Source organism: Rhipicephalus microplus, chromosome 6, assembly GCF_043290135.1.
Source record: "Rhipicephalus microplus isolate Deutch F79 chromosome 6, USDA_Rmic, whole genome shotgun sequence".
Classification (NCBI taxonomy): Eukaryota; Metazoa; Arthropoda; class Arachnida; order Ixodida; family Ixodidae; genus Rhipicephalus; species Rhipicephalus microplus.
In genome coordinates, this window is record NC_134705.1 from 88,865,775 (window position 1) to 88,891,080 (window position 25,306).

General features: G+C 46.7%; 1 protein-coding gene across 1 annotated transcript in view; it reads right to left on the reverse strand.

The window, feature by feature from the left end:
- Positions 1-4,194: 4,194 nt before the first annotated feature.
- Spred (Sprouty-related protein with EVH-1 domain) overlaps positions 4,195-25,306 on the reverse strand; it is an 84,931-nt gene continuing 63,819 nt past the window's right edge. The window contains exons 2-3 of the mRNA XM_037418978.2: positions 24,308-24,648; positions 4,195-14,554 (exon numbers count right to left, since the gene is read on the reverse strand). Of these exons, the coding sequence (XP_037274875.2) occupies positions 13,743-14,554; positions 24,308-24,648 (1,153 nt within the window). The 3' untranslated portion in view covers positions 4,195-13,742. The remainder of the gene's footprint in view (positions 14,555-24,307; positions 24,649-25,306) is intronic.

Below are 25,306 nucleotides of genomic sequence, written 5' to 3' on the forward strand. Positions count from 1 at the left end.
GATTGGTTATATTCTGAGCATTTCTCTATTACCTGATTGATAGTATGAATGTGGTCGATTGTTGAGTAGCCTGTTCGAAATCCTGCTTGTTCCTTTGGTTGACTGAATTCTAATGCTTTCTTCACTGTGTTAGCAATTACTTTTGTAGATAGCTTGTATACTACAGAGAGCCAGCTAATCGGCCCGTAATTCTTCAAGTCCTTGTCATCTCCTTTCTTATGTATTAAGATGATGTTAGCATTCTTCCAAGACTCTGGTACTCTTCCCGTGAGGAGACACCTCGTAAACAGGGTGGCTAGTTTTTCTAACACAATCTGTCCTCCATCTTTCAGCAGATCTGGTGTTACCCGATTCTCACCAGGAGCTTTGCCTCTTTGCATGCCCTCCAAAGCTTTTCTGACTTCTTCTATCATTACTGGTGGGGTGTCATCTGGGTTACTGCTAGTTCTTCTGCTAAGTTGTGATTGTGCTGGCTACTGTACAGATCTCTGTAAAACTCCTCTGCTAATTTTACTATGCTATCCATATTGGTACTTACTTTTCCGTCCTTGTCCCTTAGTGCACACATCTGGTTTTTGCCTATCCCAAGTTTTCTCTTCACTGCTTTCACGCTTCCTCTGTTCTTCAGAGCATATATATATATATATATATATATATATATTGTAACGACGAGAGAAATAAGACACAACGCCTTTGCTGCAGGCCGGCTGTTCTTATTCTGCTTCGTCTTCGTCCTCCTAGCATGCGAGTCTGTGCCAGAGAGAGTTCCAGTTTCGGTTTTCGTCATTACACTCGGCCATGACTGCTAGCGCGCAAAGGGCAATTTTCTCTGGAGGGCGGCACTGGGAGTGCCGTGGTAGTCTGTCATGTGCACGCCTCGAGCTGTCCTGTGGAACTGTCCTGTACTCTGGTGGACGACCCTGGCTGTGTCGAGGTGGTCGTTGCAGGTCGCGTCCGCGCGGCAAGTTAATGTAGTCACCTGGAGAATGTAAACCCAGCAGGTGATACTGGCTGGTGCGGAGTGATCGCATTGGTGGCGGACCATCGCGATGACTACCCCTTCGCTGCTTGGATGACATTGCAGGGACACCAGTATGCAGTACTGCGGCCCACACTGAGCGGGGACGCCTGCGTTGTTCAGAGCGAGGGAAGGTACGATGGGCTATATCGATAGATATCAGCGACATCGCTGTGTAGACTTTGCGCGTAGACTTGCGACGCAAGTCGTGCTCTAGCGTCTTCGCTGATGCACTGCTGGTCGAAGTGGAGGTTTTTGCCAATCCGTCACGTGCGTTCATGTCGACATGGCCAGTTGCCTCGCCATCCGGAGCAACCGTGAACTGCACCGGAATGACTTCGATGGCATCCTCCTCAGGTGGAGTAGGCACTTGTGGCTCGTTAGGGGAGACGGCATTTGGCAAGTTACGAGCGTCCACGCACTCGGCCAATGACGGCAAAGGTGGCAGGGGATGGTGCGGCTCCTTACTATGGGTCAAACTGGCCGTTGTGACGTGTGCTTGGTCTCCGGCTGGTTGTGAAAGAGCCGCCGTCGTCACGCAGCAGGTCAATGGATCCAGGCCATTTGGGGCTGACCAGCTTGGAGGCTGGCTCACTGGCTTCTGTGCTTTATAGGCGGTCCTAAGTTGGGTCAAGGGTAATTGTGTGTCAGGTGTCGACGCGGAGTCAGAGATCTGCCCGGAGGAGTACACCGTCCAGCTTGTCTCGATGATTGCCGCAGGGTACTCTGGGAAGCTGTCCGGGGAGGGGGCACGCGGCACAGCTGTAGGGGGGCGCGGCGCCTCGTGAGGTTGATCTCCGAGGTAGGGCAGGTTGGCAGAGGGTGCAGCTGCCTCGTCGTTGTGCTTCTCAATAGCCCCTTGCTCGGTAGTGGCGAGGGTAGAATGAGAGGTAGCAGTGAGGTCAGACTCAATTCTTCCAAACGCAGCAATGAGCTTGGCGCTCCAGTCCGCCCAGGACTGCTGCCGCACGCCTTCGTACCTGTGCCACGCAGCAGCAGGATTTTGAAGGCGGTCTAAGGCCACGCACCACTTCTGATTGTCGCTCCATCCCTTGCGAGCTCCGAGAGCATTGATGGTAGCCACCCAATCGACGGCATCGTCCTGGAAGCCGCGAAACTCGGGTAGCTCGGAGGCAGCCGGTGGTGGTGTCACGGCAGGCGAAGCTCCAGAAAATAGCGACGCCACACAGCCAAGTTGGTGTGAAAGAGCCGCGAGAGTATACTGGAGCTTGCTGCGGCTCTCGGGGGAAGTTGTTGAATGGTCTTGCGAGGCGGCCGCGGCCAACGCCTCATCGATAATGTGAAGTCCCGGCAAGGCAGCAGGGAATATCGCAGAACTCGACGCTGTCAGGGCGCCGACCTCGAGGCGGAGTCGCGCAATGGTGCGCGAAAGCTCGGTGGCACTCTCGGGCGGCCCACATGCGGAGCCAGTGGGGACGTGTTCCCCGATCAGCGTACTCACTGCTGTGGTACCCTCGGCCGAGGGAGCTTGAACAGCACCCCTGAGCGGCTGAGGTGCCGATGAAGCACTGAGCAGGACGTTGTCGCAGTGGGAAGCGTGAACGGCATTCCCGGTCAACGACAGGCCATGTACTGTCGTGGTGGGGCCGGGGCAAGCCTGCCCAGTAGCCATCGAGAAGGCCTGGACGCCGTCCCCGAATGGCGGCACAGGTGCTCCCGGCTGCAGGAGGGCTGTCGGCTCCATTATCGAGGAAGCGTGAACAGCGTTTTTACGATGAGAGAACCACGCTGCCGATGATCCACGAGGGTACGGACAGGTGGCTTGTGCCGCAGGGTTCACTTGTCGACCTGTGCTCACGGCACAATCCGTGGCGAAGGACGCGTAGACGGTGTCCCTTTTCATGAAGAAATACCGGTGATGGGTATACTAAAGCCGCCGAGGAGGCCTTGGCGCCATCCCCGAACGGTGGTGGCAGTGGCGGCAGGTGAACAGCTGCTGAGGAGGCCTTGACGCCGTCCCCAAGCGACGCTTACCGCATCTGCACGTCGGCGGGCGTCCTGGATGACGAAGCCGGGACGTATGACGTCTTCTTCATCGACTGCGCCATTGTAACGACGAGAGAAATAAGACACAACGCCTTTGCTGCAGGCCGGCTGTTCTTATTCTGCTTCGTCTTCGTCCTCCTAGCATGCGAGTCTGTGCCAGAGAGAGTTCCAGTTTCGGTTTTCGTCATTACAATATATATATATATATATATATATATATATATATATATATATATATATATATATATATATATATATATATATATATAGGGCTATAAGATCTATCACGTTGGCTCTGATAGCGTACAAAGAAGCGTAACTCACACAACGAAGGTTCGTCCGACCTTCGTCGGGGAATTCCCAGACGAAGGCCGGTCCCACGGCCGCAACGTCGGACTAAACTGTGCTGAAACGTTCATTGTGTGAATTACGCTTTTTTAATATATATATATATATATATATATATATATATATATATATATATATATATATATATATATATATATATATATATATATGAGCTCTAATAGACAATAATGCCAAGGAAAGTATAGGGGAAGGTATTGGACCGAATCGTATTGTAAATGTGAAGAAATAAAAGTCCGTTAGTTATTAACGATGGTCTCGTACTGGCAGACTTGGTGCCATCATGCGAGGGACTATTGGTCAGCTGTCGGCTTGTAATAAGTTCACGTGCTACGTGACGCCATACAGGCTCATAAAGATTGTGTCACACTCGCCGGCATGGCTACTGATGGCACTGACACTCCCGCGTTTAAATTCACATATATACCCAATAAAGTGTCTGGGAGGGTAGCCGCCGTGGTAGCTCAGTGGTAGAGCATCGAGAGCGTTAGTCGAAGGCCACAGGTTCGGTTCGTGCCCATGGCAAATTATCTTTTCGCCCACTTTTCTTTCTTCACATTTACATTACAATTCGGTCTAATATCTTCTATACTTTCCTTGGCATTATTGTCTGTTAGATCCCATTAACATTTTGTAAAAACACGAAAAAACGAGCCCTTATGTATACACTTCTTTCCCATATATATATATATATATATATATATATATATATATATATATATATATATATATATATATATATATGGTTCTCTATTTTGTTGTACGTTTTGTAATGATCAAAGGAAGTCACACAATACAGAATCTTGAATTTTTTGAGAAATCATAACCGTTTATTGCCCGGTCCCACAGGCTGGCTCAATATATACAGTAATGCTCACCAACAATGGAGTCAATAATAATAATAATAATAATAATATTAATTAATACGTTTGCATCCTATAAATTCTTTGGCTCTAACAGCTCATAAATAACATGGTTTAAAAAAAAAAGACTGGTGAACGGAAACAGAAAGCTGATGCAAAGGTTACCACCATTTCACCATGTTCTGCATTTGTCCATTGGCAACCCTTAATAGTTGAAATGTTTTGTCCCGTGTCCTTGCTGGCATTTCTAATCAGTCTCCACTTTGTATCTTCTGCCGTAGTACCTTCACATAATTCCGTTGCCTTTTTTTGCTCAGCGCAATGTTCTATATACACGTGAGTGAGCAACGACTATGATGCTGCAGGCGATATTCACCAAAACACTTTACAGAAGCAGCGCATGCACTACAACGCACACCGGCGCACCACACTTGGGGGAGCTTACGCGCTGTCCCTTTTAATTGCGAATGGAGTAAATAAAAAGAAACTTGCACACTAGAAAGCACGCAAGAAGCAAGTACAGGATAGAAAGAAAAGATAATACAGCAAAACGTCTACACTTGACGACCTATCAGACAGCTTGGGTGCTAGCGTGATGTGACAGTTGCCACAGTGTCAAGATGTCAGGTTAACCAGTGAGGATCAAAGAGAATAATTTCAGAACTTGTTAGGTACGAAAATATTGGCTTTTAAGATAAATGGATTGCCTTGAAATCAAAATCATATTAATTTAGCAAATTTAAACTGCAAGCTTCGGCCTCTCAGCTTAGTGAACAAGGTTTCCATGTGGAAGCCAAAACATCTTTTATTATAATTTTGACACACTCTTGGTCAGCGTCAGCATCTTTTTCTTTCTACATAATCAGTGTAGTTGCCGTAGTGCGTAATGCTCTGACGACAGGTTACTTCCGCTTGAATAATCCACGTTACTTTGCCACTGTGAGAATGGCATGCACTTGACCCCATGCCATGGCATTGTCTCTTGGGGTTGTTAGAATATACTGACCATCATTACCATCGATCTCAGTCTTATTATCTGGAAAATGAAAGCTTTTTTTTACCTTTAAATTATTCAGTCTAGAGCAAACCGATTCCTATTCATGCGTGCGAACTAACTAGTTTAATCATCCTGATTAGCACGCTGCTAAGGACGATAACAAATTAATGGTTTGCATTCTGGCAGATGCATGCATACATTAGAATGTAATATTTAGCTGTCATTCAAATGTGTAAGTCAATGCTGCATTGAAGAAATTAAGGTAAAGGTTCCTATGAAACTTCATTTACTCTTCAGCTAGCTGCGCAATTTGGGGCTTCGACTTAGTGATTGGATTTTTGAAACTTTAGTAAATATGGCTACATTCCATTTCTGATATGTGGCAGCTCTACTTTTGAAAAAGTAGCATGTACGTCAAGGTGAAGCTTCTTTGGTATGACAGTCATTTCTTTTCCTTAACCTCTCCATTTAAGTCATTTTGATAAAGGTTTGATCCAAGATGAATTTCATGCTAGAGGGAAGAGTTGCTGTCAACAAGGCTGCAGTCACTTCACGCACCACACCCACATTGTCCGGAGCGACAGGAACGTCAATGGCAACAATAAATGAGAGAAGACACGGGACCAGCTTCATCTTCTTTCGACACCAGGGGCACAGCCAACATTTAACAAGTCACCAAAACAAGACACAACAAGGCAACACCTGCACGTAACAAAGAGCAGATTCGCAGCTGTGTTGAGCTTAGATGCATGGCTCAGTCAACCAGTCGAATGTTTTACCAGCTAAGCACATCCACACAAACGTGAAAAACTTGAAGTGTGCATGTTGCGAGGGACTGTTTTGCTGCATTAAGTAACAGCTTTGCAAACGTACATCATGCTCTACGTGGTAAATGTTGACGAAAGACTGCTAAGATCTGACCATTTTACAAAAGCCACAGGTGCACGAGAGTGTTGCCAGCAGAATCAGGAGGACAAAGGAAGGTGTGGGACATGGTAACCGCTGGTTGACTCCTGACGGCAGTGTTGTTTTGACTAAGATTGCGAACCACAGTGAAACAGCGCCTCGATCATGCTCTGTCAGGTTGGTTTGGCGTTTCCTGTGTGACAGTTATATACAGTGCTCTTTCCTTGCAAAAGTCAATGCTCTTCAGCGACCAAACACTCAAGGGCCCACGAAATGTGTAGTGTATGCCCCGTAGTACAAATGTCTAGCATGTCTTAAAAAAGTCGTGAAGTGAGCTTAAGAGAAAGTATATTCGTGTTTCTCGTCCAGCTTGCGTCAGCTGCCCTTCACGCCGAACTCGTATTATCAACAGCTTAGCTTCTACTACTACTGCAGCTTTTGTGACATCTAGACAACACGGAAGTTGTATTCGCTTCTTGTGCGCATTCGAGAAACGAGCACAGAAACGCGTGGGAACTATGGCCAGCCGAGTAGTGTTGAAAATTGGGCAAGTAGCTAACGGTTCATTTTTCAAGGCAAACAGCGCGAAAAACGACAACAGAGGAGTAGGGAGACACAGTACGAGCGCTGTCCTTTGTTTTGATTTGACCAAAAGCAATTTTAAATTACGAGGTAGATGCCAAAACATGACTCACATCAAAGCAGGCAATATTTCGAGGCTAAAGTAGCCATTTTTTCCCTGCAAAGAGCAAGCTATGTGGCTGTGAGCCAATCGAGGTTCCCCACCTCATTTATCAAAGGACAGTAGTTAAAGCGCTCGTCCTGTGTCTTCGTACTTCTCTGTCTTCGTTTTTCGGGCTGTTTACCTTGAAAAATGGCCAGCCTTTATGTGTTCAGTTAAGATCAGCTGAATGAAAGAACATGTGCTCATAAAGAAGTACAAAATGCATGCTTTTCTTGATATCGGTGTCAGTGACAGCTTGGTGAGAGATGGAAATGTCAAGCAGCTGAGCTTGGAAAAGTGATGTAGCCCAACTTCGTTACAGAAGAAAAAGTTAAGGTGGTTAATATTGCCAAAGAGCAGTACAGTATAATGCAGAGAAATCCTTCTAGTAAGTAGAATTACTGCTACAAGGTTTTTGAATGCCCAAAAAGAAAATATCAGGAGGACAAAGAGCTTGGCGATGAAATTTCGAGGTGACATTAGGTCGAACATTAATGCCTGAAACGGCTTGCTATTTCATATACATGTTCTCCTGCAATTCGATCAGTTCACATAGTACAGAGTATATTGAACTTCAAATAAAATCAAGTACAGTCATTTTTGTCCTAATGTTGAATGCAAGAAATTAAAACGTCACTAATTCTGAGCATGTAATTATGATCGACTACATGGCTATAATCGGTCCACCGTACTGCCATGGTAAAATACCCATGCATATAATCGCTATGGTGGGTTCAAATGTCCGACATAAGGCAACAAAAAAATGTGGGAAATGTTCATTTCAAAACAATTTACAGGCTTCTGTGCTAAGATAAAAACTTCTTCCCTAAAAGAATGAAAATTTCCTAGGGCACATTTTTTTTTTTTCCTTTCTTGCTTCAGTATCATGAAAGACATTCAGTAACTGATCTAATCATGAAGCTCCTGATCTTTTGTTATACCGCAATGGTAAAACGGATTTGACCAAAACATTTTTAAATGATGAGAAAGATGACAAAACACTACTTTAACATCAAAGCAGGCAACTTTTCGAGGTTAAAGTGGCCATTTTTTTCCTGCAAAGAGCAAGCTATGTTGCAGTGAGCCAATCGAGGCTCTCCACCTTATTTATCATAGGACAGTAATTAATGCCCGATAACAATTCCTGTTTTTCATGGGCACACATTCTCTCTACATATGAGGAGAAGCTGAAAGTGCGCCAAGTACTGTCAAAGTGCCATTAGGCTGCTACACAAACATGAAGACTCATAATAGGACTTACAATTGATGGCATGCATTGATCCCGGTCATATTTCTCTGAAAGAAAATCAGAGACGTCTGAGAACAAATTAAAAACTGTGCTCTGCTTTCCACAAAACAATTCTTTCTCAGCAAATCATTCAGCACATCATAATCGCTGACATATGATTGTGGGACAAGTGACACGGCGCCAGTTTCCAGCGATGTGTTTGTTTTGTTTTTTTCATTTGGTAAAGATACTACTAGCCTGTGGCATGGGATGTACATTTGCTTTCTAGTGTCTGGGCTTGAAATTCAAGCACTCTAGCTTGACAGGGAAGCTGCCTGCATGGTATGCCAGTAATCATTCTCACTCAGTGTTAAGCATATAGGTTAATCACATGGTTGTTTCCGGATAATAAACCTCACATATTAATATTATTATTAGCATATAGGTGGCTTGTGCAGAAGCCTGGCAATAAAAGTATGGCCTGGTAAGTGTGGGCTCAATGGAAGGTGTATTCTAGGTAATGAGGATGACTGCACAAGTATGACAACAATGTATTCACATATTCACTCGCACATATCAAATAGAACTAGCCAGCTTTGCGTAACACGATGCACACAACATGCACAGTCACTCGCCACTATTCACGGTTGCTGAAAAACCGAAATGACCTGTAACTTGTGCAGAGAAGACGGGCATTGTGAAAATTCTACCTTGAACCATTCAGAGCATGCCAAAAGGAGTAGGATGCATTTAGGGGTGACTTCAGCAGATGAAAATTGAAAAAGAACATAAGAAAAAACACTATGCAAGTGCTTACACAGACTGTATCAAGCCTGTTGCATCTCACTGGAAAGATGAAAAGTGGGAGAATGTGAGGACTGCCTGTTTGAGCAATGCACGTTCAGTGCATGTCTTGCATCCACCTGCAGTAACTCTGGTCATACTGATAAACAGAGGGCATAAAAAGAAAACAGACAGGAGACCAGTGATGAGCAGTAATCATTTTTAGCTTGGCTCCATAGGAGCTGCTGTCATACAGTGAGAAGGCAAAGCTTATACTTTGCACTGTCCGCCACTGATCTACAGTTGGGCTTAATTGCACGCTGAGAAACAGTGCGTGGAGGGAGGTCCAGCCGGAGGCAAGATCAGGCAGCACACCAAAGAGCCTAGCATGAAAATTGACAGAAAGATTTACAGCAAGCCGAATTATAATTTCTTGATACGATAGTGAATGCAAAAGTCATCTCATTTGACAATCGCAGCTTGGGATTAACATAAATGCTGCCATGATGACGAGTTGGCTTAAAGCAGCTTTTGTAGGAAAGGCTTATTCTAATGAAAAATGTAAATTAAAATATTCGAATGCCTATATTGCAACTTTGATGCACTATATCAAATGACACCCATGTTTTACTGAAGCGCTGCACTAACTTGCATACAAAGGTTCTACAAAACTTTCTAACCTAATTTAATATTTTGACTCTAGTTGGTTATTTTCACAAATTTTTACAAAACTGTCAGATATCTGGGAAGTTGGGTCAGTTGATTATTTTCATATTGATAAGTGATGCTAAAAATGATGATGATAGACAAAGTTAAATCTTCCATCTATTTGAACTCCCCAGTGTTCACAATATTCTTATTAAGAACTATAAATGGCAGCTGTGGATTCTGAATCGTCACGTGCAGTGCCAAAATGAAATGCGTTGTAAACATAAAGATGCCTTTGAAAGCACTCTAAAAGACAGCAAAAGTCCTAAATAAAACTCCCAGTTAGCCAGCATTCTTATATGTGCTAGATTCATTGAGGATTAAGCATATTCATGCGTCTAATATGTTCAGGGTACTGACACTGCTGCCACATTTGCCAAATCATCAAAAAAGGAGGATGTTACAGTAACGCCTCAAATGGGATTCACTGAGGTGCTTCAGTGATTACAGAAAAATTAACAATTTGGACCTAGTGTAGATGTGAGAGTTACTGCAGGAAAGTATGGTAACAGAAAAAAGTGAAGGAAGCTGTGACAAAAGTGATACATGCAAATATGTACTGCACTCAACATAACTCACAGTAGGCAGAATGTGGTCATGGCATTCATCACCTTGTGCTTTGTTCATAATATGGCTAGTGAAAGGCAGGATGAAGCCTGTATTTGCACAAGGTAGTCAAAGTGCTATGCTAGCGACAGAGATACTGTTTTCGAACATTGTAATAAGAACAAGAAATTTTTAACCAAGATGCCAACATGAGCTAATTAGGTCAAAATGACAAAGAATGTTCTGCAAAATGTCAATAATGGATTAGTAAACAGGACAAGACATGTCAGCTTCCAGATGACATAAATCGTGGCAGCAGAAGTTCTAGCGAAAAGAAAATATGGCTGATAAGCAGTGCTGTAGTGCATTTTGCAACTATCATGTGCATGGTAAAATCATGAATACATTAAATGAAACACTGGCAGAACTCTGCAAAAGTATGGACATTTGTTATGTGGCTACATGTGCTTTTGACACTGCACACTTACCAACACTGCCCCAAGATACATTGCAGCAGTCACTCCCATATTCTGCTAAGTGATCTGATGTGAGCACAACAATATTGTTAACTTGAGTGTCCCAGAGAAGAACCATTGAAAGCAATGTAACGGTTGCTAGGATCGGCAGCATATTTCTCAAAGCAGCTGAATTTCTGTTAAGTCACTAAGCAAGTTAGAGTATCATAGCTCCAGTGCACATGAAGAATATTGTGGTAAGCAATTAGAATGCTGCTGATTCTCTTTGATAATTGAAAGTGAAAGCTGAACTGGGAGAATGTCAACGTATGGACTTGACACATAGGAAAGCTTCACGGTACCCAAAGTTGCTCACGTGGTAACATGTGGAAGGAATCGTACAGCAGATGGTCAGTAGTGGGAGGATTTGTTCGTTTTCAAAGGTACAGTGTCAACTTCACCCGCACTTTGTAAAACACCTCATCTCTTTTAGCATTTGCAACCTATTTTGTTATTGAAGGGCAGCATAGAAACAGGACAAATATAGCAGCAAGACTGTGTTATCAACTGCGATTCCTAAACTGCTTCGAGCTTTGAACGGTGTCGCAATAACAAGGCTCAAGTCCAATGACAGAGAGTGATGACTGCGATGAAACTGATAAAATGGGCAGAACAGCCGAGTTTGAGAGAGGAATTAGCATCACCACAGGCAGAACACTTACGCACATACATGTACACGCATGCACTATTTGCAGTGTCTCGGTGGCAAAGTTTTTCTGTGCTGTCCTCGCATGCCTGGGCTTTGGCGCCTGCACCAAAGGGATGTGGCAAACGAAAAGCACTCTCCAGACTGGCATGGCATTTCTTGCTGCAGTGTAAAGCGCCGCATTTTGCCCCATGAGCTGTAACATCTCAGCGGCACAAAGACCAAGACTACAGCATCTCCCTTTATCATGTTCTAATGGTACATCTCTGCAAACGTACAAAACATGCTGTGGCATTCGCATGCTAAGCCTAGTGCACCAAGTATTCATAGATATTCAGGTCAAGCTTTTTTGACTGAGGAGGTCTGCACTACACTGGGCTTAGCACTTAAAATCAGTTTGAATTTAGGCTTTTTGGCTAAAAGCCAGAACAACTCTTACATCAGCTATAATATGGTGCAAGCATTACAACGAAGGCATGCTGAAAAAAGTACAGGTAACAATGAATGAATGAGAAAAGTAGAATAGGGGAATGCCAAGAAAAGGAGGTATTGTCCATTGAGTTCCTCCTACTGTTCTGCACATAATCTGTCTAAATATCAGTCTTCGACTACTAAAGTTTGTGCACTTCTGAATTCAACAAATCACTACTTAAATGGCTTTCATCTATATGGCCATTCATTTATTAAATTTTCATGTTATATATTTAATGCGGTTTTTATGTAACCAGGCTAGCTATACAAATACACTGCTGGATCCCATCTGAAACAACAGGTGAAATAATATGCTAGAGCTGTGTACCTAATTGGTCAATCAGTCAATTGTGTTCTGTTTTCACCAAAGCTGTTGAAAGTTAAACCTGTGCAATGTAGCCTCTGTAGTATGTGACACTTGCACATACATAAAAAAACCCAGTTTCAGTTTTTTTTTGCCATTTTTGAAATTTGCGTTTCAAGGGTCCATTTGTGCAGCACTAAAAATTATTCTCATGTCATACAGTTTTCAAGGAACAAGTATTTTTCGAAGCAGATCAGCAGCGGAGTTCAATGTGCATAACATGGGAAAGACAGCGTGAACTCCAGCAATAGTACATGGTAGTGCAAAGGAACTGATTCAGTTGACAGAATGGCAGGCAACACGAGGAAAGAGAACATGGCTGATGTGTACTGTCCCCACAAAAACTGAGTGTGATACTGACATAAGTTGACTGCCGGGAACGATCTGCAGCATGAGCAGGTGTCTCAACCTCCGAAATGGTCTCTGATGTTTGCGTACTAGTTTAGTTACAAACGCATGACCTCAAATTATAGTGGCTATGTATCTGGCTTTGTAGAACATGGATGGTCACATAATATGAAAATTAAATGAAATCAGATACTGTCTTCTGCGACAAGGAATACCGTCGTCTATCCAGTTTGTAAAAAAAGTGATGTCTTAACTACAATAGCTTAAGCGCAGTCTTTGAAGTTTATTCAATTTTTTCAAAATACTCTTTTTGCATTGAGAACCTATTTAAAAGAATTCCTGTGCAAAAACCAGTGTTTCAGCACCAGCATTGCTTCAAGAAAATTTCTTCGTGAATGGACTGAATCGAAATGTGACATTAATAAAAATTTCCTTGGATTTATAAAAAGACGCATTACAAGTATTCATTACGATATTCTTCTAAAGATTTCTGAAAGTCTTAAATGGTTAAGAAGTGCAACATACACCTTTGAACTTGGAACTATGTAGTGAGTAACAAAACATGCAACCTTATTTATGATTTCCCAAACAAAAGAATGGAAGCCTTTCTGTGAAAACTTTCGTTTCTGGATTCTGCCACCCACTGCATGACTGATTCTGCCACTGATTAAAAGTGCTAAGTCTGCAGTGCCACATTCGGAAAGCTCCTTCACTGTGAACTAGAAATACCTGTGTGTAGCATCCTCCTTAATAGGCAAAGAAGAGTTGATGTTATGTGTTGGCACTGGCATTGCAGCCGAGTGCAGTGCCAAATACAGTCTGCTCCCACCATGTCATTGCTCAAGTGCTCCATCTATCTCAGGTTCAAAGAAGCTGACTTCTTCCTTCAAGCTGCAACATCAATAGGCTAAGGGCAGGCTTCAGGGGTGGGCTGGTGTTAAGCAATCTGCGCTGCTGTGCTGTAGCAAATTAGTGCAGAAAAGAGGGTGTGAACAATGCGACAAAATGTGTCTCCTTTTCTGTGCTGACCTGCAACAACAAATCGGCCAGCTTGACAAAACCAGCCCCCCCCCCCGCCTCAGTTACCACTTCGCTCATGCGATATGGGCTATAATAGTCTTGTCCTTAATCCAAGGATTCTTGTTCACTATGAACTAGCGCTGCGCGTAGACCTCCAACTCCGGTCCTCCGACGACACATAAGGGTGCACGACACGACAGCACACAACCACACTCCGATGTCCCACAGCTCCTCAGGCCTGGTGCCGGCCCCCGCACAGTCCGCAGCCGACGGCCGCCCGGTGGCAAGCCCTGAGGGGCAGGTAACACCACAGGCAGGGAACCAACAGCGAAAGCAGCGCCAGTCCCGCCCAACGGCGGCGGCAGTCCCTCGGAGAGCCAGAGCACGAGCACGGCCGCTGGCTGAAGTCGCCCTCGGCGTCTGCCATGCAGTGGTAGAGCATGCAGTGGGCGCACGAGATGCACGAGGCGGCGTTGATGCACGCGAGCACGTCGTCCGGCGCGTACTCGCACGATCCGCGCACGTTGCTGTCCTCCGAGAACTCCTCGAGGCAGTGCCGACACTGACGGCGCTTCTGGCCCCCGCGCGCCTTGCTGGGAAGCGGCGGCGCGGCGGCCCCCTTCTTGCCGGGGCCGGTTGGCGTCTGGCCAGTGGTGACTGGGGCGCCACCAGAGCCCGGGACCGTCACCCCAGCATCTCGCGCGACGCCGCTTTTGAGCGTCTCGACCAGCGGGTAGGAGTAGTCGTGCTTGGCGAACTGCACGTACGAGTAGGGCTCCGGCGGTTGCTGCTGCACGGGGTTGCCGGCCTCGTCCAGGAGCAGGCCGCCCTTGTGGTGATTGTTGGATGGCGGCGGGCCCCCGTCGTTGCGGCGCACGTAGTTGATGCGGTGCAGGTGGTGATTTGCCGAGTACGGCGACAGGCCGCTGCCGGCCGAAGACGAGCCCGACGAAGAGCGCGAGTCGACGGGCAGCTCGAGTGTCATGAACACTTCGTCGTCGCCGATGTCTGAATCCGGAAAAGTGCCGCACAGGTCGCCCACGCCTGCACAAAAAGGGGTGCAAGCACACGTGTTAGCGAATTGACAGACCTTAAGCATGCGCATGGAAACAACTCATCTGTGCAATTAATGCTAATTATGCTGTCTTAATTCTTAAACCTGAGGACACACATTTGTAAACATGATGATTTTACCTATGCAAGATCTTGCAAAGTGACTTTATTACGGAGTGGCGAATGGCGCTATAAGCCTTGTGGTCGGTCCTTTAGATGAGAACTAGTGCCTGAACACTTGCTTATTGACAGTACAAGGCAAAGGGGAAAACAAAAGTAGCTTCTGCACATCTACTTTCCCAATAAGAATGACTGCAGTGCAGTTAGGCTACGTCCGGTGAAATAGCGCATATTATCACTGGTTAAAGCACAGAGCTGGACTCGGCCGCTTCATTCGTTTTACATTTTAGTGGCGCCAAAATTAGAACACCGCACGAAAAACAGCTCGTCCACTCCTCAACTCTACGGCGCTACTAAAATGCCAAATTAGAGAATACGAATTACCGAACGTTCAGCGTTTCGTCGAGTCGACAAAACATCGCCCTCGACAAATGGACGAAGAGAAAGAACTAAAAGGAATGTCACGTGTGTGTTGAAGCGTTGTCATAAGAAGTTTATTGAAAAAAATGACCCCTAGTCACGTGGACAAGCGCTACCATTGGTCAGCTCGCTTTTGTTACATCTGCTGCGGGAGCCTAGCCAAGCTGCGCCGCACACTGGGCTTCGGAAAGCATGAAGGGCGGCGTCAGAAGAGGTTGGCACGCCCAGGCTAGCGGAATTGTGTATTTTCCTTTCCTCCATGCCTCGACACAAACGTTGAAAGGCACACAAGAAGACAATTCGATTTCATAAAACAAGCTCGTGTTGTGCGAGATCACTCGGGAGTGGCTTTAATAGATGAGATATCGGCCAAACAGCATAACGGACTACAGGGTACACAGGGAGGGAGTGAAATGCGACAGGAAGAAACTGCAGGATGGGAGGGAGCACGGATCGAGAAGCCGCCGCTTCGTAGCGGCACCTCCCCCAACGCTGAGAACTACGGGCGCGCCACCTGCCATCGATGAGAAAGGATTCGGCCCGAAGTGCGAGCGCCGCCTCAGCCACTCGGTGGCGCCAGCTTCATGCAGGGAAGAGCATATTTAGCCCCAACATAGATGGCGTTATGTAGAAAATCACGTGATCTCGTCTTCCCGACTGGCTCAGTCGCGGCAATGGTCACGTGATGCATGACGATGTCGCCGAACATTTTGGTAGCCATCCAGAAAAACTCCAAAGTGATCCATATTCGATGGTTAGATTTCTTCAAATTGTCCATGAAGGGAGAACCTGAGGAAGCCGTGGCAAGATTGATTTGGCTACGGGAGCGGATGCCGTCTACACGTTGACGCACTCATTCAAGATCGTACTATTCAAGGTTGCGCGCACTCGATAAGATGCTATCGAAATCCAACGGCAATCATTCAACATCATACGCAAGGGCCGGTCCACCTCAAGTTCGTGACATAGGCCAGGAATGTTTGGAAGATCCGACGGCTCTGAGATGATGATCTGCAGGATCGCGTGCACGGACTAAAAATAGCGAGCGTTGGAGAAGACAGCTGCAACGCTGTACTATACTGTACTGTTCAGTAAGGCTTACGAAGACCAAGACGATCAGCTTTGTGGTCTGCGTAACCCTGATCGTATCGGTGCCCCTCAGCGCTTTTGTATGAGTACACAGAGTATTAACTCAACCATGCCTTCGCTTTCATTCATGACGAGCTACACTCCCCTCCCCCGGGAAACGAATGGGTTAACTGAATTTACAAAAAGAAAGAAAAGGCGAGCGTGTCAACGTCACTACTCGTACAAACCCAGCCGCGTAAACAACTAGGCATCAGCGCGCTTTCTCCGCTCAAGCGCGACGCAAACCACGTGGGCGGTACGCCGAGCCTATCTAAGCCCTCGCGCCACGATCCTCATTCCCAGCCACACCACTCCGCAGCTGAAGCGAGGGCGAAGGGAAACGAAGGCGACAAAAGCGGAATGGACGACGCTGCTGCCCGTGCACTCGTTATACTCTGAACCGCAACGAACGTACTACACGCACGTTCACACGCAGCAGCTCCTTTCCGCGTTCCGTTTCGCGATTTCCAGAACCGGCGTTCAACTCACGCTTTTGTTCGTAAATCTTTCTCACACGTACGCTCTCTCACACAGGACACAAGCGAACGAGCGAGGGACCCCGAAAAGGGAATGCGAGACAAAGGGGAAGCGTTGTTTCGTGTCTATGCCCTGATCATTTTTTGAAACGGACTGTACGCACTTCAAAAATTCTGCCAACTCCAGTTTCCGTGCGATAGTCACCGTGACTATTTACAGACAACATTGTTTCCGCGTAATTTTTACGGATAATTTCTGCAAGCTTCACATTCCCTACGAATTTTACGGAAACTTGGTGAACCATCGCGGAATCCCACATAAACTCCATAAGACGTTTACGGAAATGAAACAGAACTATTCCAATTGCGCGCAGGATGTTTTTGGGTAATATATTACCGCGCTTGCAAATTTGTTTGTAAACGTTTTCGCACGTGCGCAGCCACAGTGAAAGAGTCAGGTGAGAAGGGGGTCTCAAGGAAAAAGGCATAGAGAACCTCAGACAAAGACATTACGTGACATGCTCTGGTTCGTTTCCCCTATCTTAAAGGGACACTGAAGACGAACACTGACTTGGTTTAGATTGACAAATTGCACTCTCAGAACTCTAATACCACACGTATCACTCCCATACGTTCATTATTAGCGGAGAAAATCAAGTTTCAGTTTCAAATTTCGCGCCAGAAGCTCCGAGCGTGACGTAAGAAATTTCAAAATGTATTTTAGGTAATGTCGTATCGTTGGCTCGATGAAATCATTTTTTAAAGCTTCGTATGTTAAGTTAATGGCACACAGATTACAATTTACTTCGATTTTATCAATTTGAAGCTACATAGGACCCAGCCAGTAGGCAGCTTCGAAACACACACACACACACACACACACACACACACACACACACACACACACACACACACACACACACACACACACACACACACACACACACACACAGTAGATCGTACCAGCACGCGCGCGCGAACGGTACACACAGGTTTTTTATCTAAAGCAAGAGTCCCACGGCCTCCAAAATGCACGCCACGCGCTCGCCATCTCGGAGGCCATAGAAAGTGTCCAAATGCTTCACAGATAGCAGCACACTATCTAGCGTTTGCTGTTTGCGTGATTAACGCCTCCGGAAAGGCATGATATGTTTCCAACTAGATGGACATAGTTGTCCATTTTAAGAGCTGTTTGAAAGTTCCTGTGAGTTTTTAGCGGCGATGGCTGCACTATCCCGGCCTTTTTCGACGTTGTTTGAGGTTTCCCAAATGCGCCCACAAACCACCAAATGGTCTCGTCTTCGCCGTGACACCGGTCGAAGAAAAAGCGTTAAAGGGACCTTGAAACACTTTTCAAGTAACCATAGAATGAATTCACTAGAAGAGCTTATTGCCTCACGAATTCAACGCTGCAAATATTTTAAGAATCCGTCCAGTGCGAGTGGAGTTACAAAGGTTTGTCGCATGCTGCAATTGCACTATCTCTTCTCTCGTCCTGACGAAAGCGATGTAAGCTAAACTGGGAGGGGTGGCAGGGGCAAAGAAACTACCGCGCCTCGTGACCTTGAGCACTTCCTTTTTTTTTTCGAATGCGTGACTTTTTCAGCATGATCGCGTGCGCACGCGCGGACAAGTAGCGGCGATCTTTGTAACTTGCTTTTTCGCTCACAGACGATTTTTTGCTCACAACCAACGAGGCCGACGCCGACAGCGGGATTTCTGCGACACGACGTCTCCAACGCTATCGCGTTAATACGCAAAATCTGGCATAGGAAGGAGTCGGAAGAGACTCGCAAGCTTCTTCTCTGCAGTTTGGCGCGGCCGTCGGCGTCCTTCGTTGGCCGGCGCTTTCATTCACGAAGCGAGAGAGGCCCGGCCGACTTATTTTTACCCGCGAGCGCCCGGCGGTCGCCTCGCGCGCCCACAACCAGCCACGCAGGCACGTCAAGGAAGAAGCGTGAGAGGGAGCTCCTGTACCCGGCGGAGGCGGCTGTTCTCTTAGAACTGGGATCTCTTTCCTTTCTTTGTTTCTTTTTTCCCCCTTCGTGCTGCCCCAGCAAAAACAACGACGAGCGGGGCTCGCGGTAATTGACGGAACGAGCGCAGCGGAGAACTGGTTGGGCGTGGCGATAAGGGGGGGCTAAAGGTTGACATGAAAGTAAACTGTGGGAAGGGGGTAATGAGCCACGGAGCTAAGGCGTATTTTCCTATACGGAGCGTTCGGGTACGAACGCGGCAGGCACTGGTAAAAGCACCTCTAAAGTAGTCTATAACTAGGCAGTACATGATTCTCATACACGGAGCGGTGGCCTGATCGGATGCCGCTTTACTTCACTTGTTACTTCTGAACAGGCTGTTCCGACAATAACGCCTGTTATGGTACACGGACATATAGGCTACTACATGCATCACAGAGGGCGCTCGAGGAGATTTATATCGTCGTGGATGAAGTAAAAAATATATATTCGACAAAGCTTCTTCTATCAAGGCAACAGAAGCCGAATCCAACACTCCACGTCACGCACGACGTCACATTCCAAATATACGTAACAGGTTTTTCAGGGCGATGCAACTGTTAATATCACGACGGTCGACATAGCGCGGGAACAGAACAATGACAAATGGACAAGAAGGAGGCGACGAGTCTCTTTGATGATTGATATGTGGGGTTTAACGTCCCAAAACCACCATATGATTATGAGAGACGCCGTAGTGGAGGGCTCCGGAAATTTAGACCACCTGGGGTTCTTTAACGTGCACCCAAATCTGAGCACACGGGCCTAGTTCATTTCCGCCTCCATCGGAAATGCAGCCGCCGCAGCCGGGATTCGAACCCGCGACCGGCGGGTCAGCAGCCGAGTACCTAAGCCACTAGAACACCGCGGCGGGGCGGCGACGAGTCTCTTTGTCGTCTTTCTGTTCTAGCGTTCTATCTACCGTCATGTCATACCAATTAGCCCAAATCGCCACACTTCTATGTTAATATCACCGCGATATCCCCGTTCTATGCCACCGTAACCTTTTCTTTTTCTCTTTTTTTTGTAGAATCCCTACGACTAAGTATACAATAGAACACCTCTACCTCGAAGTTAGCTGTATATCGAAGGCTTGCTTACGTCCTGGCCATACGAGTCCGCACGAGGGGGGTGGGGTGGGGGCGCATCTCCTCGCACGTAAAAGAGGGTTGGCGAAAACTGTCCCACTCGTTGGCTTCGGAAGGGGGCGCGCTGCGATAACCGCCCCCCTCCTTTCCCCCGAAGTAATACTCTGCGCACGCCTATTGTCTCGGCTACACTGCAAGCAACGCCGTTCGCGACTTTTGCTACGACGACGCTTGCATAACGAAGCTTCAAATCTACCGAGTATCAACGCTGTTCAACGTAAGGCCGCGACACAATATCTGTTCACACACACTCAACGAATGCGTGGGGTAAGAGAAAGCATCACGCGTTGGCACTTTCTTCCCTTCGTAATGGCTCGAAGGGGTACGCGCGTAGCCGACTGCGAAAGTAGCCACGAATACTCACCGTGGGAATGAGGCAGCCGGACGGCGGCAATCCAAAAAAGCAGCGTGCGTAAAGTAAAAATGGGAGGGGAGAGAAGTGGGAAAAGGGTTGGAGAGACACAATGAAGATAGCTTGTCCCCGCACACTCGCAAGGGGGGGAATAACACCGTCAACGCAATCGTCGCACTCGCTGGGAGGTCACGTTCCGTCCCCAACAAGCGAGTCCCATTTCGCATCGTGCGTAGCGTGACCGCATACCCGGAAAGTGTGAGGAAACCCCCCTTCTCAGTCAACGCTGTGCAAGCGAACGTCGGTCCTCTCTCCGAGCACGCGTCGGAGCGTATTTCGCTCAAGGGCTGTAGCTTTCTTCACTTCAACGCGCAGAGGGTGTTGCACTCACGCTTGACGGCATCTGAACTGAGAGCCGGACGAGCTGCACAGTACGTTGACGGCGACACGTCTTAGCGGAGGCGTGGTTTTTGTGTACACTATCACTGTTTTATGCCACTGCTCACATGACGTAAAGCCAATGAAATGTAAATGTTTAGCACCGTAACCAGCTGAAATTTCTACTGAAGAAAAAAAAATCTATCGTTTTTGTTTCTTTTTTTTTTTGCGAGAAAAAAGACCAGGATACGTAGACGGAAACAACATGGCTCGTTTGTGGCGCCATATTGTGAAGCCAAAGTGTGCGAGATCTTCAAAGTAGAATATCGTTAGAATGTATAAAACTTTATATATGTTCGTGCGCGATTTTTTGTGTCTGTGTGTTTGTGACTGTATACACACTTGCGAAATCGTAAACATAGAGGAGGGAGGTTAGGGGGTGAACATTTATACATCCTGGCAACACTAATGGTTTCAACATGAACACCCTAATACAGTTACAATAACGCGGGCAAGATTGCTGCATCATGACTCTTTTTATATTTTTGGCTACACTTCTGCTTGGGCTAAAGTTGGCTACTTTATTTGCGGCTTTCTTTTGGGGATATATCTGGCTGCCTCTCACATTTTTTTTTTTTTAATCAGGCAACCCTGCAGTTCCACGAGGACTTCGGCCAGTGCGATGCCTAAACTATTTCATCCAAATAGTTAATGATGCAGTCGTAGCAAGCGAGAGGTACAGAGACCTCGAGCTATACCGCGTGAAAACGCCATTTTCGCTTCGTTCGTCCACGTACGCGTTGCGTTTCTCAGCGATTGCGCGTTCTGTTAAAACTCGGGCGCCGCAAGATGTCGCCGGCTCTGGCTCGTTCCACGGCCACGTTCCGTTGTACAGTGGTAGTAATAAGGCGAAACGCAACACACGCGTGTGTTACACAGGCCTGACAGAAAAGAAAACTTGACGAATGGCGCTATAGCCGGGCGCGCTTGCCGGAAGCGCGTTATCATCGCCGAGGGCGCTCGTTCCGCAGTGGTCCGCGCCAGCGCGTATGCCTTACATCACGCCTGAGTTGTCCTCGCTGCGACACATTCTAGTTACAAAGCAGGCCTCCTCAGCGCACACCGAGGCTCATTTTCTTGACGGCAACACATTTAGAATCACACAATACGTTGCCGCACTTCGACGGCAGCAGCTCCTCTTTTTTTGTGTTTCATTTTTTCTAAATCTCTGCATCGCCTAGATTGGCTTATTTAAACGCTGCACTTAGGCGAGGTCAATCATATATCGCAGAAACGAGATGCCACACACTTGTTCAATGAGTCTCTCGCAGCGGCGTAGGCGTATTCTTTTCATCTTTTTTCTCTCTCGCGATGTACTCATTCAATAGATACGACAAGCTTTTGAATGGTTAGGTTGTTTGCTCGCTTTTGCCTGTGAAGCCACTGTAGCAGCTTTAGAAAATGTGCGCGTTTTCAAGCGCGCAGCTGCAGACAATGCAGCGTATTTCCAGCCAGCAGTGCATGCGGTCTGTGGGTGTAGATAGAGGCCGTGTGTGGCATTCAAGCCTTCTTTCACTTTCGTTGTTGTTCTTTTCGTTTTGAGTTTTTTTTTTTCAGCGATAATGCTAACCTGTGCCAAACGCAGTCCCTTTCGTAAGGTGTAAAAGTAAGAACTGAAGAATCACCCGTATCTTTTTTTTTTCTCGATATTCTAGAAATAAATTAAATCCTCGCAAGGCAAGTCCTTCACACGAGTGCAACTCGTAGAGTTAGTGTATTATAACCGATATAGTGTCAAATTTTATACTCCTTGGCACCCGACCCAAGCAACGACGACTTACTACGACAATATGTCTCCTATAAAGTGGAGGTGGTGGGGTTGTACGCCGTAGCTATGAAAAGCCGACTGGTCATTCACAAAGGGTACAGAAATTCCATGTAATATGACGAGTTAATTTAGAAACTTAGGATATTGTGCAAATGAACACGCGGGATTGTTGGTATCGGGTCTTCCTTTTCTTTCTTTCTTCTGCTTTTAAGCGAACCGAAAATAGCTTACATATAATAAGAGCTACGAGTTTTATGTGCAGTCTGTATGCGTTATAACAGAAAAAAAAACACAATAAAATGGTGAAAAAAAATTGAGCCAGCTTTGCTGCGCGGCCATTGATGAAATAGCGAAGCCCGTGGAGTTCCGTTCGTGAGACTAACGCTTTTGTACGTTTGGCGAATCTTTTAGATACGTTGCATCACTTCTCTTTTTTAGCACACTTTTCCAAGCTTTCAGGTGGTAGTAAACCTATATTGCATGTAGGCCATACTGCGTAGTTTTACAAAAAAGTCTTCCCATAAGATGCTCCGATATGTTGCATCACTGCTGTTTCATTGAACGCACTTTGTTGAGCTTTGAGCTAATAGTACAGCCGCCACCTTTTTATAACCACAAAGTATCGCGTCAAAGAGGTGTCGCTATGGTAACACGCAAGGCACTTGTTGAGCTAACTGTTGCATTTTTGTTGTTAAATGGACGATCGGGCGGGGCGGGATTTACCCATTTTCTGTGGCACACACGCGTTGTCTTCATTTTTAGCGGCTCAGTTACGAGTACAGTGAGACTTACCCAATGTCTGTGGCGCATACCCGCTTATACGATGCCCACAATTGTTACCACGGAACCCCCACATGAAAGGCTCGACAAAAAAAGAGCTTCGCTGTTGATAAGTATACAAGACTGGTGTGTGAATACCGGGCTACAATTATTATCAGGCGCAATAGAGGCGCGAAACCGATAAGGAGAACGCGGGATGGATAAATGTGCTTCGTGAATACCGACTTGAGCAACCAGAAGTACTATAGTTTGAACAGTATCAAGTGCCGCGATATTGTCGTATAGTGTTTTGATCTCATTTTGAGCCGTGTCGTGAAGCACCCCTCCGGACCGATCACGGCTAAGCAACTGTGAAATTTGGCGATTTCGTGGTTTTCATAATGTCCATAAGAGCACCCCCTACTTCAAGCAAAATGACGCGAATTGTTACGAGCAATCGCTTATATAGCAGTGCTCAAAGATAAAAAGAAGGGGAAAAAAAGGGCAGCTACGCACTATGGGTCTGCGAACACTGAGGAAACAGAGGAGCTACGAGGTGGTACGACTCCGCCTCCTTCCCACCCCCTTGCTCAATTGCATTATACACGACTGCTGTAGTACTACGCGTAGCTAAGAGCTATATAGTATGCACCATAGAGTTTCCTAAAGTTAACGAGAGGGGACTGGTGCTGCCATCGTTCAGCGACCATGGGAATGTTGGGTAGTACTTAGATTTGCTTAGTGTTCGTAATTGCGGGCGGCGAATCGTATTTGCGGCTACGTTTTTTTTTGTACGTTTCAGTTTCGTTTTGTGAGAAAGAACAAACCCCTTTTGAACTTCGCGACCCGATTTGAAATGGTAAGCCTAGAAGAATAAGGGGATAAAGCGCGACCGCTGAGCATTTGATGACTTTTGTTTCATGAGAAAACAGCTCCAAGCCACACGAACACACACGGAGCCAGATGCAGGCTAAAAGTGCGAAGTTTAGACAAATGTGTGTACTACCAATCGAATTCCCATGCTCGCTGAAGCGCCGCGCGTTGCAGCTCCCATAGACACTATAGCGCCAGAGTTCCCCCTAGTGTATATATGCACCGGTATTGGCATGCAGGACCGTACCGTCGAGCAGGTCTTCCATGGCGATGCGCACGGCCTTGTCGAAGGCCCTGGCGTCCGCCGACGTCTGGAAGGTGAGCCCGAACTTGTGCTCCCCGGCGCGCCAGTGGTGGAAGGTGGGCATCACCTTGTTGTACGTGAAGTCCCGCCCGATGGCGCACGAGAGGAGCACGCGGGCCTCGCGCTCGCCGGTGATCTGGTAGCAGCAGGCGCTGTTGGGCTGCAGGTCGCAGCGCTTGCGCACCGACACGCTGCTCAGGCCGCCGCCGCCGAGCGGCACCCAGCCGCCCGTCGAGTCGTCCCGCGTCATCACCTGGGCCCGCACACGAACCAGGCAGCCGCCACTGCACGGGGCAAGGGAGTGTCGTGAGCAACGAAAACATGCATGCGAGCAGGCCTAGTTGCAAGCGCATCTTCTAGGCTAACCACGCTCGTTAGAGCACTAATACGGACTGGAGACACCAATGACCCAATTCTGCGATCCGTGTCTGTGACGCCTTCAGTCTGGCCCCGTACGTTAAGGAGCGTGATTAACCGAGAAAACAAAATATACGCATCGACAAAACGTGTGAAAAAAAAACATCATTTGAGCGAAATGATATTGTCCACCTCCTTCACAGAAATCCACGAAGAGTACTGGCGAGAGCTAGTATTGGGTGCAAGTTAAAGAACCCCAGGCGGTCGAAAATTTGCGCAGCTTTCCTCTACGGCATCTTTCATAATCATATGATGGTTTTAGGGCGTTAAATCCCACATAGCAACCAATTACTGGCGAGAGCTGAACGGTATCACCTCCAACTCCTTTTCGAGAAAGAGCAGGGGAAGATGAGAACCATAGCTGACGCCCTGTAAGGCCACAAATGTAACGCGCGTCTTGCATGTGGTCATCTGCGTACGTTATTACTAGATCAGTGCAGAACGTTATATCTCTCGAGCTAGCTGTCATATAATTAATTAGCCACAATTAGATCACGATGACCGCATTAACACCATGCGAGCCGC